The sequence below is a fragment of the Xyrauchen texanus genome, chromosome 7, assembly GCF_025860055.1.
Source record: "Xyrauchen texanus isolate HMW12.3.18 chromosome 7, RBS_HiC_50CHRs, whole genome shotgun sequence".
Classification (NCBI taxonomy): Eukaryota; Metazoa; Chordata; class Actinopteri; order Cypriniformes; family Catostomidae; genus Xyrauchen; species Xyrauchen texanus.
Genome location: NC_068282.1, coordinates 1,359,033 through 1,374,032, shown reverse-complemented (window position 1 = coordinate 1,374,032; position 15,000 = coordinate 1,359,033). Strand labels below are relative to the sequence as shown.

Below are 15,000 nucleotides of genomic sequence, written 5' to 3'. Positions count from 1 at the left end.
TCCACGTCCTGCTGCTGATTATATGTCTGCTATATTTGCTTCTTATTTATTAATTCCAGGCAATTAGTTAATGAAACGGTGATTAAAATTAAGATACAATTTATACAAAACGAAATTTTAAGTTAAAGAAAGGCTTTCTACAAAACAAAACTTAATAAAGTGGCCAAAATCATGTCTGACCCATCTTCAATGCAAATGTATCTGAGAATAATCTTAAATAAGGAAATCTATACAGTGATTAGTTCATGCCAAATTACTGCTTGATGAAAATTTGACTATTTAAAATTGTGCTCGTTTTTTTTCTTCGGATGTAGGTGACAATATTTAAAGTCTGTCTATCAAAAGCGACTTCTGATGTGTGCGCCAAAGTCTGTTTGGCTGCAGTTTCCCCGTGAAATGTCCAGCGGGGGGCGCCAAAAGCGAGTGAAATGTATTGTTTTTCAAATGTAAATGTGTTTCAATACCATAACATAGAAGCGATAATAAGTGTTTATAAAGTTATAATGAGCCGTCGTAGACGTGGATAAAACGCATAGTTGTTGTAGCACCTCTAGTGTTTATTTCACGATAAAATGAAAAACTCCAATAATTATTTATTTTTGTTTCTTTTTTATTCATTTAACATTTAAAAAAAAAAAATGAAAAACTCCAATAATTATTTATTTTTGTTTCTTTTTTATTCATTTTAATATTTTTAAATTTTTTAAAAATAAAAAACTCCAATAATTATTATTTTTTTGTTTCGTTTTTATTCATTTAAAAAAAAAAATGAAAAACTCCAATAATTATTTATTTTTGTTTCTTTTTTTATTCATTTTAATATTTTTAAATTTTTAAAAAATAAAAAACTCCAATAATTATTTATATTTGTTTCTTTTTTATTCATTTAACATTTAAAAAAAAAAAAGAAAAACTCCAATAATTATTTATTTTTGTTTCTTTTTTATTCATTTTAATATTTTTAATTTTTTTTAAAAATAAAAAACTCCAATAATTATTATTTTTTTGTTTCTTTTTTATTCATTTAAAAAAAAAAAATGAAAAACTCCAATAATTATTTATTTTTGTTTCTTTTTTTATTCATTTTAATATTTTTAAATTTTTAAAAAATAAAAAACTCCAATAATTATTTATATTTGTTTCTTTTTTATTCATTTAACATTTTAAAAAAATGAAAAACTCCAATAATTATTTATTTTTGTTTCTTTTTTATTCATTTTAATATTTTTAAATTTTTTTAAAAATAAAAAACTCCAATAATTATTATTTTTTTGTTTCTTTTTTATTCATTTAAAAAAAAAAAAAATGAAAAACTCCAATAATTATTTATTTTTGTTTCTTTTTTTATTCATTTTAATATTTTTAAATTTTTAAAAAATAAAAAACTCCAATAATTATTTATATTTGTTTCTTTTTTATTCATTTAACATTTAAAAAAAATGAAAAACTCCAATAATTATTTATTTTTGTTTCTTTTTTATTCATTTTAATATTTTTAAATTTTTTTAAAAATAAAAAACTCCAATAATTATTTTTTTTTTGTTTCTTTTTTATTCATTTAAAAAAAACAAATGAAAAACTCCAATAATTATTTATTTTTGTTTCTTTTTTTTTAATTCATGTTAATAATTGTTACTTTTTAAAAACTTAAAAAAAAAATCTATATAATTTATTTTTATTATTCATTTTAATAATTGTTACTCTTAAAAAAAATCCAATATTTATAATTTCTTTTTTTGTTTCTTTTTTATTCATTGTATAAAAAAGGACGAGATGCCACAAATGCTGTTTGAACCCGGAACATTCCTTTAAAAGGACGGTTCACCCCAAAATAATGAAGTGATCTGCTCGTAGGTCGGATAAAACTCGTTTTTTTCCCACCTTTGTTAAAATAAAACTTTGAATGAAGTTGTTCTTCTAAAATTAAATTCTCTCTCTTTGTGTTTGTGTCTCTCTCTGGGGTAACCCGAGTCTGGTTTGGTCAGTCATGCGGAGAGTTTCTGCTCCCTGACCAGTAATAAGCAGCTGTCAGAGAGAAAGTGGGCGAGAGACAGAGGGAAGCTAATAGAGAGAGGGAGAGTTAGAGCGAGTGTCTGACACCGGCTCAACATGGGTGGCATTCAACAGGAGGGAGGAGGGGGAGGGACATGCGAGCAGATCTCTACATGAGTGAGAGAGAGAGAGAGAGAGAGAGCTGCCAAACTCACGGCACTCACTGTATCCAAACCTCACGGTTTCACGTCATTGTGCCTCTATCATGAGCAGGTTTGTGAAGACTTCGCTAGTTCCTCTTTATTTGGGACTGAATGTGAGATCATTGAACTAGCACCCTACATTCTTTAAGGAATATTCTGGGTTCAATACAAGTTAAAACTGAAGTAAAAATGCTTCTGTTTTGTTTGATTCCTCTCAATAGAGACAATAACACTACCTCGACCAATGGTGTTGGGGCGGGACTATCCGTTTGACCAATGGCAGAAGGGGGGCGTGTTCAAAAAGCTGTTTTCAAAAACAATGTTTATATTTTAATAGTGTTTGTGGTGCAGAAATGACATTCTTCAGCTTTGAGCTCAATCGACAGCATTTGTGGCATAATGTTGATTAGCACAAAATTTAATTTGACTTGTAAATAGTTTATAAAAATAAAAGAAAGCAATGGAAGTGAATGGGGCATAAACATTACACCCTGTATTAACACACACCGAATGTAAACAACATGCGTGTTAACATGATTTTAGTGTGATCTTTTACTACTCTTATTTTTGTAAAGACGTCCAATATTTATCATTTCTTTATTGTTTATTTTTTATTCATTTAAATCATTTTAACTTTTTTACAAATTAAAAACTCCAATAATTATTTATTTTTGTTTCTATTTATTCATTGTAATAATTATTACTTTAAAAAATAAAAAATAAATATTTATAATTTTTGCTTCTTTTGTATTCATTTGAATAATTTTTACAAATTTTTGTTTCTATGTTAATAATTGTTACTTTTAAAAACTTTAAAAAATCTAGATAATTAATTTTTTATTATTAATTTTAATAATTGTTACTCTTATAAAGTTTTATATTTATAATATATGTGTAATATATATGTATAATAACATGCGTGTTAACATGATTTTAGTGTGATCTTTTACTACTCTTATTTTTGTAAAGACATCCAATATTTATCATTTCTTTATTGTTTATTTTTTATTCATTTAAATCATTTTAACTTTTTTACTAATGAAAAACTCCAATAATTATTTATTTTTGTTTCTTTTTTAAATTCATGTTAATAATTGTTACTTTTTAAAATAAATCTCTTTCATTTTTTTTTTTTTTTTTTTTTATCATTTTAATATTTTTAAATTTTTTAAAAATGAAAAACTGAAATATTAATAATTTATTTTTGTTTCTTTTTTTATTTATTTTAATATTTTTTAATTTTTTACAAATAAAAACTCCAATAATTATTTATTTTTGTTTCTTTTTTTATTCATTTTAATATTTTTAAATTTTGTACAAATTAAATACGCAAATACTTATTTTTTTAAATTATTATTCATGTTAATAATTGTTACTTTAAAAAATATATATATTTATCATTACTTTTAGTTTTTTGTAATTCATTTTTTCAGTAAAATGTTACTTTTTTTTAAATAAAAAAATCTATATAATTTTTTGAATTAATTTTAATAATTTCTACTTTTTTACAAATTAAAAACTCCAATATTCATTATTTCTTTTTAATTCATTTTAATAATTGTTACTTTGAAAAAAATCCAATATTTTTCATTTCTACATTTAATTAATACATTTAAACTGTATTTTATTACTTTTCATTCTTATTTCTAGTTCTTAATTGGTTTTAAAATAAATTGTATCTTGTTTTTTTTATATATTTTTATGTAAAGCACATTGAATTGCTGTTGTGTATGAAATGTCTCTATAAATAAACTTGCTTTATATAAAATAACATGTTTAGTGGCTCTACGTTTGAAACAGTGTTGAACCCAGAACATTCCATTAAAAAGACGGTTCACCCCCAAATTCATCCTTCTGAAATGTGTTACAGGGTAAAGGGTCTTACCCTCTGCTTGGTTGATTGGCAGTGTTGTAGTGGTACAGCCCCTGGTGTGGCTGCATGTCCACTAGCATTGAGACTGGCACACCCGCTACACCCGCTACACCCACGACTCACTGCAACAACACACACATACATTTCAGACATTAGAACTCATGTACACGTCACACACACTTCTAGCCTCAGTGCTTTCAAATGAATACCAACATTATTTTCTTTATAAAGACTGACATGATACAATGTGGTCACACCTGCGTACAGTAGGTCATTAATACATGTATACAGCACACACTAAGTATCTTTAGTGGAAAAGTCTTTGCTAAGACCGTGATTATAAACGTAAGTGTGAGTGTGTATATCTGGTAACGTGTTTGCTAATGAGTTTCAGGCGCTAAATAGAGATCTCTTATGGTCACAGCTGCCCGCCCAATAAATACCATGAGGGAGGTCTCGTACACACACACACACACACACACACACACACACCTGCTGGGACACATATGGACACACACTTGTCCAAACCCACAGGGGGAACTCTGAAATTACATGTGTGTATATGTGTGTGTGAGTGTGTGTTTGTGATATGTGTGTGTATGTGAGTGTGTATATGTGTGTGTGAGTGTGTGTTTGTGAGTATGTGTGTGTGTATGTGAGTGTGTATATGTGTGTGTATGTGAGTGTGTATATGTGTAACTGTGTGTGTGTGAGTGTGTATATGTGTAAGCGTGTGTAAGTGTGTGTGTGTATGTGAGTGTGTATATGTGTGAGTGTGTATATGTGTAAGTGTGTGTGTGTGAGTGTATGTGTGTGTGTGTGTGTATATGTGTAAGTGTGTATGTGTGTGTGTGTGTGTATATGTGTAAGTGTGTGAGTGAGTGTGTGTGTGTGTGAGTGAGTGTGTGTGTGTGTGTGTGTGTGTGTGAGTGTCTGTGTGTGTGAGTGAGTGTGTGCGTGTGTGAGTGAGTGTGTGTGTCTGTGTGTGTGAGTGAGTGTGTGTGTGTGTGTGTGTGTGTGTGAGTGTCTGTGTGTGTGAGTGAGTGTGTGTGTGTGTGAGTGAGTGTGTGTGTCTGTGTGCGTGTTTTTGTGATTTATGAGGACAATTTTGTAAGTTACAAACTAGTAATTACAAGGTTATTATGCTATAAATGTGATTTATGAGGACATTTCTAGTGTCCCCATAATTCAAATCGCTTAAAAATCATACTAAACAATGTTTTATTGAAAATGTAAAAATGCAGAAGGTTTTCTGTGAGGGTTAGGTTTAGGGGTAGGGTTAGGTTTAGGGGATAGAATATAAAGTTTGTACAGTATAAAAACCATTATGTCTATGGAAAGTCCTCATAATGATAGGTAGACCAACATGTGTGTGTGGGTGTGTGTGAGTGTATGTGTGTATATGTGTAAGTGTGTGTGTGTGTATGTGTAAGTGAGTGTGTGTGTGTATATGTGTAAGTGTGTGTGTGTATATGTGTAAGTGTGTGTGTGTGTATATGTATGTGTGTGTGTGTGTGTATATGTGTAAGTGTGTATGTGTGAGTGTATATGTGTAAGTGAGTGTGTGTGTGTGTATATGTGTAAGAATGTGTGTGTGTGTGTGAGTGTATATGTGTAAGTGTGAGTGTGTGTGTGTGAAATATTCAGATATGCACAATTATATAACTGTGACTCGAGTGTGTCGAGTGCATCAGTGTTTGCTGCGATTCTCTGTGGGATTATGGGTAATGTAGTTCTTCACCAGAACATTCCTGGAAGATTTGTAGAAATCCTGTTTAAATAACGTGGACTGATGGCTTCAACAGAAGCATGTACCATCGATTAACTACACCCTCAACAACTTTCTTCTCTTCCCTCTTGGCTGGCTGTTTTTCTTGCACGTCTCTCTTGCCAACCCCCATCCCCCTCTGGATCCCTCCCTCCCTTCCCGCCGGAGCGCTGTCGAGGTGGGTGTTCTGGCTGTTATGACTTGGAGAGGATAATGGCAGCTCTAACGTAGCCAGCCATTCCTGATGTGGAGAGAAGGGGCGGGGCTTGGGATCGCGCCAACCACGGCCAAATTCCACCTCTTTTTTTTTTATTTCCTCCCGCCTCTCCCCACTTCTTCAATACTGTTGTTTTTCCTCAATGGTAAACTTTGTTTTCCAATCCTGACTTTGTTTTTATAATTCATCCTCATCACCCAAAACCCCCTCTCTGAATTCTTCGCCGTCAGTTGTTCCCTCGACGTGCACGTGAATATCAGTCGCGTTTCATTTAGGTCATGTTAGTATACTGTATATTATAAAGGTGAGGTTTTGCATGATGAAATGTTTTTGTCATGTCAGCAGGTGTTGTGATGGCAACCCTAAACTGTTTGAGGAAAGCTCCTTCTACCTCCCTCTCTTCATACCTGTGGTTTCCTGTCCCCCTTACCACACACCTCTGCACTCTTCCTTCATTTCCACACTATGACATTTACAGTTAAGAAATTTCATCCTCGTCTCATCTCTTCCCATTTAAGCTCATCTCTTCTTCTGTTGTCTTGTCTCTTTTCGTTTCGTCTATACAAGATGCACTTTGCAACAAGGAACAAAATGATATGTTAGGTTAGACGAGATATGTGATGAGACAAAATGAGAAGAGACGAGACAAGTTAAAAGATGAAATGAGAAGAGACGAGAAAAGAAAGGACAAGACATTATGAGACTTAACAAGAAGAGACAAAATGAAAATGGACGAGATGAAGCGAGACAAGACAAACAAGAAGAGATGAGATGAAAGGAGAAGAAAAGCTGAGACATTTTTCAAGAGACATTTTGTCTCTTATTGTTAAGTCTACTCTTATAACGTTTAGTCTCTTCTTTTCTCATTTCATCAAGTCTCTTCTCATTTTGGCTCACCTCATCTCTCCTTGTTTGTCATGTCTCGTTTCTCGTTACACCTGTACTTTTCTTGTCTCGTCTCTTCTCGTCTCATTTTGTCTCATCTCATAGCTTGATTTGTCTTGTCTCGTTTCATTTTGTCTCCTTGTGGTGTCTAGTCTCTTAACTTTTTGTCGCTGCAAAAAGTGTCTCTGAGTTCTGGGTGGTTGCTATGGTGCTGCTAGGTGGTTGCTATGAGTTCTGGGTGGTTGCTTTGAGTTCTGGGTGGTTGCTATGGTGCTGCTAGGTGGTTGCTATGAGTTCTGGGTGGTTGCTTTGAGTTCTGGGTGGTTGCTATGGTGCTGCTAGGTGGTTGCTATGAGTTCTGGGTGGTAGCTATGAGCTCTGGGTCATTACTAGGGAACTGCTGTGTGGTTGCTTTGAGTTCTGGGTGGTTGCTATGGTGCTGCTAGGTGGTTGCTATGAGTTCTGTGTGGTTGCTTTGAGTTCTGGGTTGTTGCTATGGTGCTGCTAGGTGGTTGCTATGAGTTCTGGGTGGTAGCTATGAGCTCTGGGTCATTACTAGGGAACTGCTTTGTGGTTGCTTTGAGTTCTGGGTGGTTGCTATGGTGCTGCTAGGTGGTTGCTATGAGTTCTGTGTGGTTGCTTTGAGTTCTGGGTGGTTGCTATGAGTTCTGGGTGGTTGCTATGGTGCTGCTAGGTGGTTGCTATGAGTTCTGGGTGGTTGCTTTGAGTTCTTGGTGGTTGCTATGAGTTCTGGGTGGTTACTAGGGCACTGCTGTGTGGTTGCTTTGAGTTCTGGGTGGTTGCTATGGTGCTGCTAGGTGGTTGCTATGAGTTCTGTGTGGTTGCTTTGAGTTCTGGGTGGTTGCTATGGTGCTGCTAGGTGGTTGCTATGAGTTCTGTGTGGTTGCTTTGAGTTCTGGGTGGTTGCTATGGTGCTGCTAGGTGGTTGCTATGAGTTCTGGGTGGTTGCTATGAGCTCTGTGTGGTTGCTTTGAGTTCTGGGTGGTTGCTATGGTGCTGCTAGGTGGTTGCTATGAGTTCTAGGTGGTTGCTATGAGTTCTGTGTGGTTGCTTTGATTTCTGGGTGATTGCTATGGTGCTGCTAGTTGGTTGCTATGAGTTCTGTGTGGTTGCTTTGAGTTCTGGGTGGTTGCTATGGTGCTGCTAGGTGGTTGCTATGAGTTCTGTGTGGTTGCTTTGAGTTCTGGGTGGTTGCTATGGTGCTGCTAGGTGGTTGCTATGAGTTCTGGGTGGTTGCTATGAGCTCTGTGTGGTTGCTTTGAGTTCTGGGTGGTTGCTATGGTGCTGCTAGGTGGTTGCTATGAGTTCTAGGTGGTTGCTATGAGTTCTGTGTGGTTGCTTTGATTTCTGGGTGATTGCTATGGTGCTGCTAGTTGGTTGCTATGAGTTCTGTGTGGTTGCTTTGAGTTCTGGGTGATTGCTATGGTGCTGCTAGGTGGTTGCTATGAGTTCTGTGTGGTTGCTATGAGTTCTGTGTGGTTGCTTTGAGTTCTGGGTGGTTGTTATGGTGCTGCTAGGTGGTTGCTATGAGTTCTGGGTGGTTGCTATGGTGCTGCTACCATTTCTCATTTCATCTCATCTGTTCTCATTAAGTCTCATCTCTTATCATTTCCTTTAATTTCATCTCTTCTTTATCTCATTTTGTCTCATCACTTTTCTTTTTGTCTCCTCATTATGTCTAGTCTATTAACGATTCATCTTGTCTCGTCTCTTCTCATTTCATCTCATTTGTTCTCATTTCGTCTCGCCTTTTCAGTGTGTCTCATCTCTTCATGTTTGTCTCTTCATTTCATCTGTTCTCGTTATGTCCAGTCTCTTAACTTTTTGTCTCTTCTTCTTTCTTCTCGTTTTATCTCGTCTGTTCTCATTTTGTCTCGTTTTATCTCATTCTGGTTTTTTTTCTTGTTTTCTCATCTCTTCACATTTAGTTTCTTCTTGTTACATCTAGTGTCTCTACATTTTGTCTTGTCTCGTCTGTTGTTTTATCTTCTCTGTCCTCATTTTGTCTCTAAACTTCTACATATTTGCTTTGAGTTCTGGGTGGTTGCTATGAGTTCTGGATGGTTGCTAGGGCACTGCTATGTGGTTGCTTTGAGTTCTGGGTGGTTGCTATGAGTTCTGGGTGGTTACTAGGGCACTGCTGTGTGGTTGTTTTGAGTTCTGGGTTGTTGCTATGAGCTCTGGATGGTTGCTATGAGTTCTGGGTGGTGTCTTTGAGCTCTGGATGGTTGCTAGGGCACTGCTATGTGGTTGCTTTGAGTTCTTGGTTGTAGCTATGAGCTCTATGGTTGCTTTTGTGCTGCTAGGTGGTTGCTATGAGTTCTGGGTGGCTACTAGGGCACTGCTGTGTGGTTGCTTTGAGTTCTGGGTGGTTGCCATGAGTTCTGGATGGTTGCTAGGGCACTGCTATGTGGTTGCTTTGAGTTCTTGGTGGTAGCTATGAGCTCTATGGTTGCTTTTGTGCTGCTAGGTGGTTGCTATGAGTTCTGGGTGGTTACTAGGGGCACTGCTGTGTGGTTGCTTTGAGTTCTGGGTGGTTGCTATGAGTTCTGGATGGTTGCTAGGGCACTGCTATGTGGTTGCTTTGAGTTCTTGGTGGTAGCTATGAGCTCTATGGTTGCTTTTGTGCTGCTAGGTGGTTGCTATGAGTTCTGGGTGGTTACTAGGGCACTGCTGTGTGGTTGCTTTGAGTTCTGAGTGGTTGCTATGGTGCTGCTAGGTGGTTACTATGAGTTCTGGGTGGTTGCTATGGCACTGCTATGTAGTTGCTTTGAGTTCTGGGTGGTTGCTATGAGCTCTTCCTGCATCCTCTCTTTGTGTTTTCTCATTTCATCTCATCTGTTCTCATTAAGTCTCATCTCTTCTCATTTCCTTTAATTTCATCTCTTCTTTGTCTTTACTTGTTTTGTCTCGTCTGTTATTTTATCTTCTCTGTCCTCATTTTGTCTCTAAACTTCTACAGTATATTTTCTCTAACTATGCAACCTCGCTTTCTCTCATTCTCTCTTTTTCTGCCGTTTACTGTATCAGGTTAATAATGTGTTAAAGCCACAGAAATGTCTTTGAACTCTATGAAGGATACAGTTGTGAGACAGAGGTTTATTGAAGGTTGGAGCAAACGCCTAACAGCTGGGACACAGCTGCTATATACGCACACACACACACACACACACACACACACTGCCTTGATGAGAGCGTCAAAATACTCTTTCTATGTCTTTCAGTGCTGCGAGGCCACATCTGTCACAAAACTATTTTCTCTTCGCCTTTCATTTTTGGCCTCACCTGCCCACACACACACACACATATATATATATATATATCCAAATGAGGATTAACATTAACACTTACTTTATTAACTTTTTGTTTCAATGGAAGATGTCTCCAAATAGATATTTTGTCACCAAATAAATCCACACATACAAATGTGACCACAAGTCTCACACTATACAATCTGACCCACAAAATCTCTGTAAATCCTCATAATAACACCTGAAGTTACTGTGACCACAAGGATTATGAGTAAAATAGACTAAATAACCGTGGCCTGATACACGTGTCTATTCTGGGAAACATACTTTTACATAGATTTTTTAATTTTCTGAAGAAAATATGAATGGTGCTGTCTTGTGTAAAACTTGCTGACTTTTGGTGGTTGTCAGGCTGTTGCTTTGTGGTTGCTAAAGTGTTCTGAGTGTGCTCAAGTGTGTTACTGTGCAGTTGCTAACTTGCAAGGGTGTTCTGGGTTGATGCTTGGTCACTGCTATGTGGTTGCTATGAGTTCTGGGTGGTTGCTAGGGCACTGCTAGGTGGTTGCTTTGAGTTCTTGGTGGTAGCTATGAGCTCTGGATGGTTGCATTGGTGCTGCTAGGTGGTTGCTATGAGTTCTAGGTGGTTACTAGGGCACTGCTGTGTGGTTGCTTTGAGTTTTGAGTGGTTGCTATGTGCTCTGGAAGGTTGCTATCGTGCTGCTAGGTGGTTGCTATGAGTTCTGGGTGGTTGCTTTGAGTTTTGGGTGGTTGCTATGAGCTCTGGATGGTTGCTATGCTGCTGGTAGGTGGTTACTTTGAGTTCTGGGTGGTTGCTATGTGCTCTGGAATGTGGTTGCTTTGAGTTCTTGGTGGTAGCTTTGAGTTCTGGGTGGTTGCTATGGTGCTGCTAGGTGGTTGCTTTGAGTTCTGGGTGGTTGCTAGGGCACTGCTATGTGGTAGCTTTGAGTTCTGGGTGGTTGCTATGGTGCTGCTAGGTGGTTGCTTTGAGTTCTGGGTGGTTGCTATGTGCTCTGGGTGGGTACTAGGGCACTGATGTGTGGTTGCTTTGAGTTCTGGATGGTTGCTATGGTGCTGCTAGGTGGTTGCTATGAGTTCTGGGTGGTTGCTAGGGCACTGCTATGTGGTTGCTTTGAGTTCTGGGTGGTTGCTGTGAGCACTGGATGGTTGCTATGGTGCTGTTAGGTGGTTGCTATGAGTTCTGGGTGGTGGCTATGATTACTGGATGGTTGCTATGGTGCTGCTAGGTGGTTGGTATGAGTTCTTGGTGGTTGCTAGGGTACTGCTATGTGGTTGCTAGCAGTTCTAGCTAGTTGCTAGAGCACTTTAATGTGGTTTATTTGGTGTTCGTATTGGTTGCTTTCTAGACCAAATCAAAATGCTTTTGGCCGACATGCTGAGGCAAGGACTCTACAAGACAGCTGAAGGTGGTCAACAAACCACATCATTTGAGGTATCACCCATGTCTGTAGCACAAACTGTGCAGGATGATTTACACACAATATAAAGCAGGTGTAATTTATTTGATATAGGTTGAAACAATGAAAATAAAGACATGTTGCTAGTGAATGTGATGAACTCCACCTGTAGTTCCTCTGTTAGGACACCTAGCATACTTCCACTAAAAATCTCCAGAACAACAGTTGATTAAATGTCATTGATCCACTGATTTGAGGCATGCAGCTTACACTTGATTTCATGTTTTCTCATCTAATGCATTGACATTAACACTTTATAAGTGTCTTAATAGTTCTGCTCATTGTGTGGTCCTGCTGCATCATAATTAATTCACTGCACTGGAATAAAGTCACACAGATGAGTGTTTGTACGCATGTGTAAATCATTTGTAAGAATGGGGCAGTGACGCAGATGAGTGCAGTGTGTGTGTGGGCCGCTGTGGACCTGTGCAGTGTTACTGTTTAATTGGACTGGAGCTCTGAATCAGAACACTGGACTCGTGCCCACCAGTCTGCCAGAACATCTCTGTGTGTCTCTCTGTCTTTCTCTACAAAACTCTACAAAGAGAAAGTCTTTTTTCTCAATGTATAAGTAATTTAACCCAGCTTTACCCTGTTCCAGCTTAAGATGCAGAGTTAACTATAAGGTTGGTTCCCACTTCTGAGACCGTCAATCCGTGCATCTCATCACGTGACTTGTCGAGCGCGTTACCGTGGAGACGTAGCGCGTGTGGAGGCTTCACGCTATTCTCTGCGGCATCCACGCACAACTCACCACACGCCCCACCGAGAGCGAGAACCACATTATAGCGACCACGAGGAGGTTACCCCATGTGACTCTACCTCCCTAGCAACCGGACAATTTGGTTGCTAAGGAGACCTGACTGAGTCACTCATCGCACGCCCCACCGAGAGCGAGAACCACATTATAGCGACCACGAGGAGGTTACCCCATGTGACTCTACCCTCCCTAGCAACCGGGCCAATTTGGTTGCTAAGGAGACTCACAGCATGTGGAGTCTCATGCTACTCTCAACGATCCACACACAACTCACCACACGCCCCATTGAGAGAACCACTAATCACCACCACGAGGAGGTTACCCCATGTGACTCTACCCTCCCTAGCAACCGGGCCAATTTGGTTGCTAAGGAGACCTGACTGGAGTCACTCAGCACGCCCTGGATTCAAACTTTGTAGATTAATATATTAAAGAGATTGTTCACCCACAAATGAAAATACTCTGAGAAGGTTATACACCTGAAACTATCACAGACCGAGTGCTCGTTCATGTATTCTCCCTCTGTCAGTGTGAAAAGGCTTTTGTTTCCTCAATACAGACCCCAGAACGACCCACTCCTCCATCACAGCAACAACAGCTCCGTCATCAAGACTCATTTACATAACTAAACACTAACAAATGAGCACATCGACTCACTGAATGAGACACATGAGGACTAAATGAGTGTTTGTTGTGCTTAAGCTGAGAAAGCAGTGAGTGGTACTGCGGTATTCCTGTGTGTGTGTGTGTGTGTGTGTGTGTGTGTGTGTGTGTGTGTGTGTGTGTGTGTGTGTGAGTTAGTGTGTGTGTGTGTGTGTGTGAGTTAGTGTGAGTTAGTGTGTGTGTGTGTGTGTTAGTGAGTGAGTGAGAGTGTGAGTGAGTGAGTGTGTGAGTGAGTGAGTGAGTGTGTGTGTGTGAGTGAGTGTGTGTGTGTGTGTGTGTGTGTGTGAGTGAGTGAGTGTGTGTGTGTGTGTTAGTGAGTGAGTGAGAGTGTGTGTGTGAGTGAGTGAGTGAGTGAGTGAGTGAGTGTGTGTGTGTGAGTGAGTGTGTGTGTGTGTGTGTGTGAGTGAGTGAGTGTGTGTGTGTGTGTTAGTGAGTGAGTGAGAGTGTGAGTGAGTGAGAGTGTGAGTGAGTGAGTGAGTGAGTGAGTGAGTGTGTGTGAGTGAGTGAGTGTGTGTGTGTGTGTTAGTGAGTGAGTGAGAGTGTGAGTGAGTGAGTGAGTGTGTGTGTGTGTGAGTGAGTGAGTGAGAGTGTGAGTGAGTGAGTGAGTGTGTGAGTGAGTGAGAGTGTGAGTGAGTGAGTGAGTGTGTGTGTGTGAGTGTGAGTGTGTGTGTGTGTGAGTGAGTGAGAGTGTGAGTGAGTGAGTGTGTGTGTGAGTGAGTGAGAGTGTGAGTGAGTGAGTGAGAGTGTGAGTGAGTGAGAGTGTGAGTGAGTGAGTGAGAGTGTGAGTGAGTGAGTGAGTGTGTGAGTGAGTGAGAGTGTGAGTGAGTGAGTGAGTGAGTGTGTGTGAGTGTGAGTGTGTGTGTGTGTGAGTGAGTGAGAGTGTGAGTGAGTGAGTGAGTGTGTGAGTGAGTGAGAGTGTGAGTGAGTGAGTGAGTGTGTGTGTGTGTGAGTGAGTGAGAGTGTGAGTGTGTGAGTGAGTGTGTGTGTGTGTGTGTGTGTGAGTGAGTGAGTGTGTGTGTGAGTGAGTGAGTGTGTGAGTGAGTGAGTGAGTGTGTGAGTGAGTGAGAGTGTGTGTGTGAGTGAGAGTGTGAGTGAGTGAGTGTGTGAGTGAACTATAGGGGCATCTCACTCCTCAGTGTGCCAGGAAAGGTCCTGGCAAGGATTATTCAACATCGCCTTGCCAGGCACGCTGAGGAGAGGCTTGCGGAGCCCCAGTGTGGTTTCAGGAAGGGGCGGTCTTGCACAGATGCCATATTCTCTGTCCGTCTGCTACAGCAGAGGTGTAGGGAATTCCAGTAAGACCTACATCTCTGCTTTATTGACCTGGTCAAGGCCTATGATACCATCAGTAGGCCTGGGCTCTGGGTTGTTCTTCGTGCTTTCGGTGTCCCGGACCCGCTGCTCGCGATCATTAAGGACCTTCATGATGGCGAGCGGGCCCGGGTAAAACTACGTGGTCAGGAGTCGGAGCCATTCCCTGTTCACCTTGGAGTGCGACAGGGATGTCCTCTGGCCCCCACATTATTTAATATCTATTTTGACCATGTGGTTCGTGAAGCCTTCGATGGCTGTACTAGAGGAATTTCCATCTGGTACAGATATAATGGGAGGTTGATCGATGCCCGGGTGCGGTCAAGGGATGGCTCCCTATTGGTCAACCACATTATGTATGCTGATGATCTGGTGATTGCTGCTCACTTAGAGGAGGAGTTGGAGGCGCTGCTGATGAACCTGGAGCTTGACACTAAGAGATGGGGCCTGACCATCAGCCCAACCAAAACTAAGCACCTTCCTGGGTATTATGTACCAAGGGACACTCCACCCCCACAGCTCCCAATTGGTGATGGGGCAGTTGTGGAGAGAGTGGAGTG

At 39.3% G+C, this 15,000-nt stretch overlaps 1 protein-coding gene across 1 annotated transcript in view; it reads right to left on the bottom strand.

Moving 5' to 3' along the window:
* gli1 (GLI family zinc finger 1) overlaps positions 1–15,000 on the bottom strand; it is an 83,651-nt gene that overhangs the window by 23,604 nt on the left and 45,047 nt on the right. The window contains 1 exon segment of the mRNA XM_052130650.1: positions 4,081–4,190. Within this exon segment, the coding sequence (XP_051986610.1) occupies positions 4,081–4,148 (68 nt within the window). The 5' untranslated portion in view covers positions 4,149–4,190.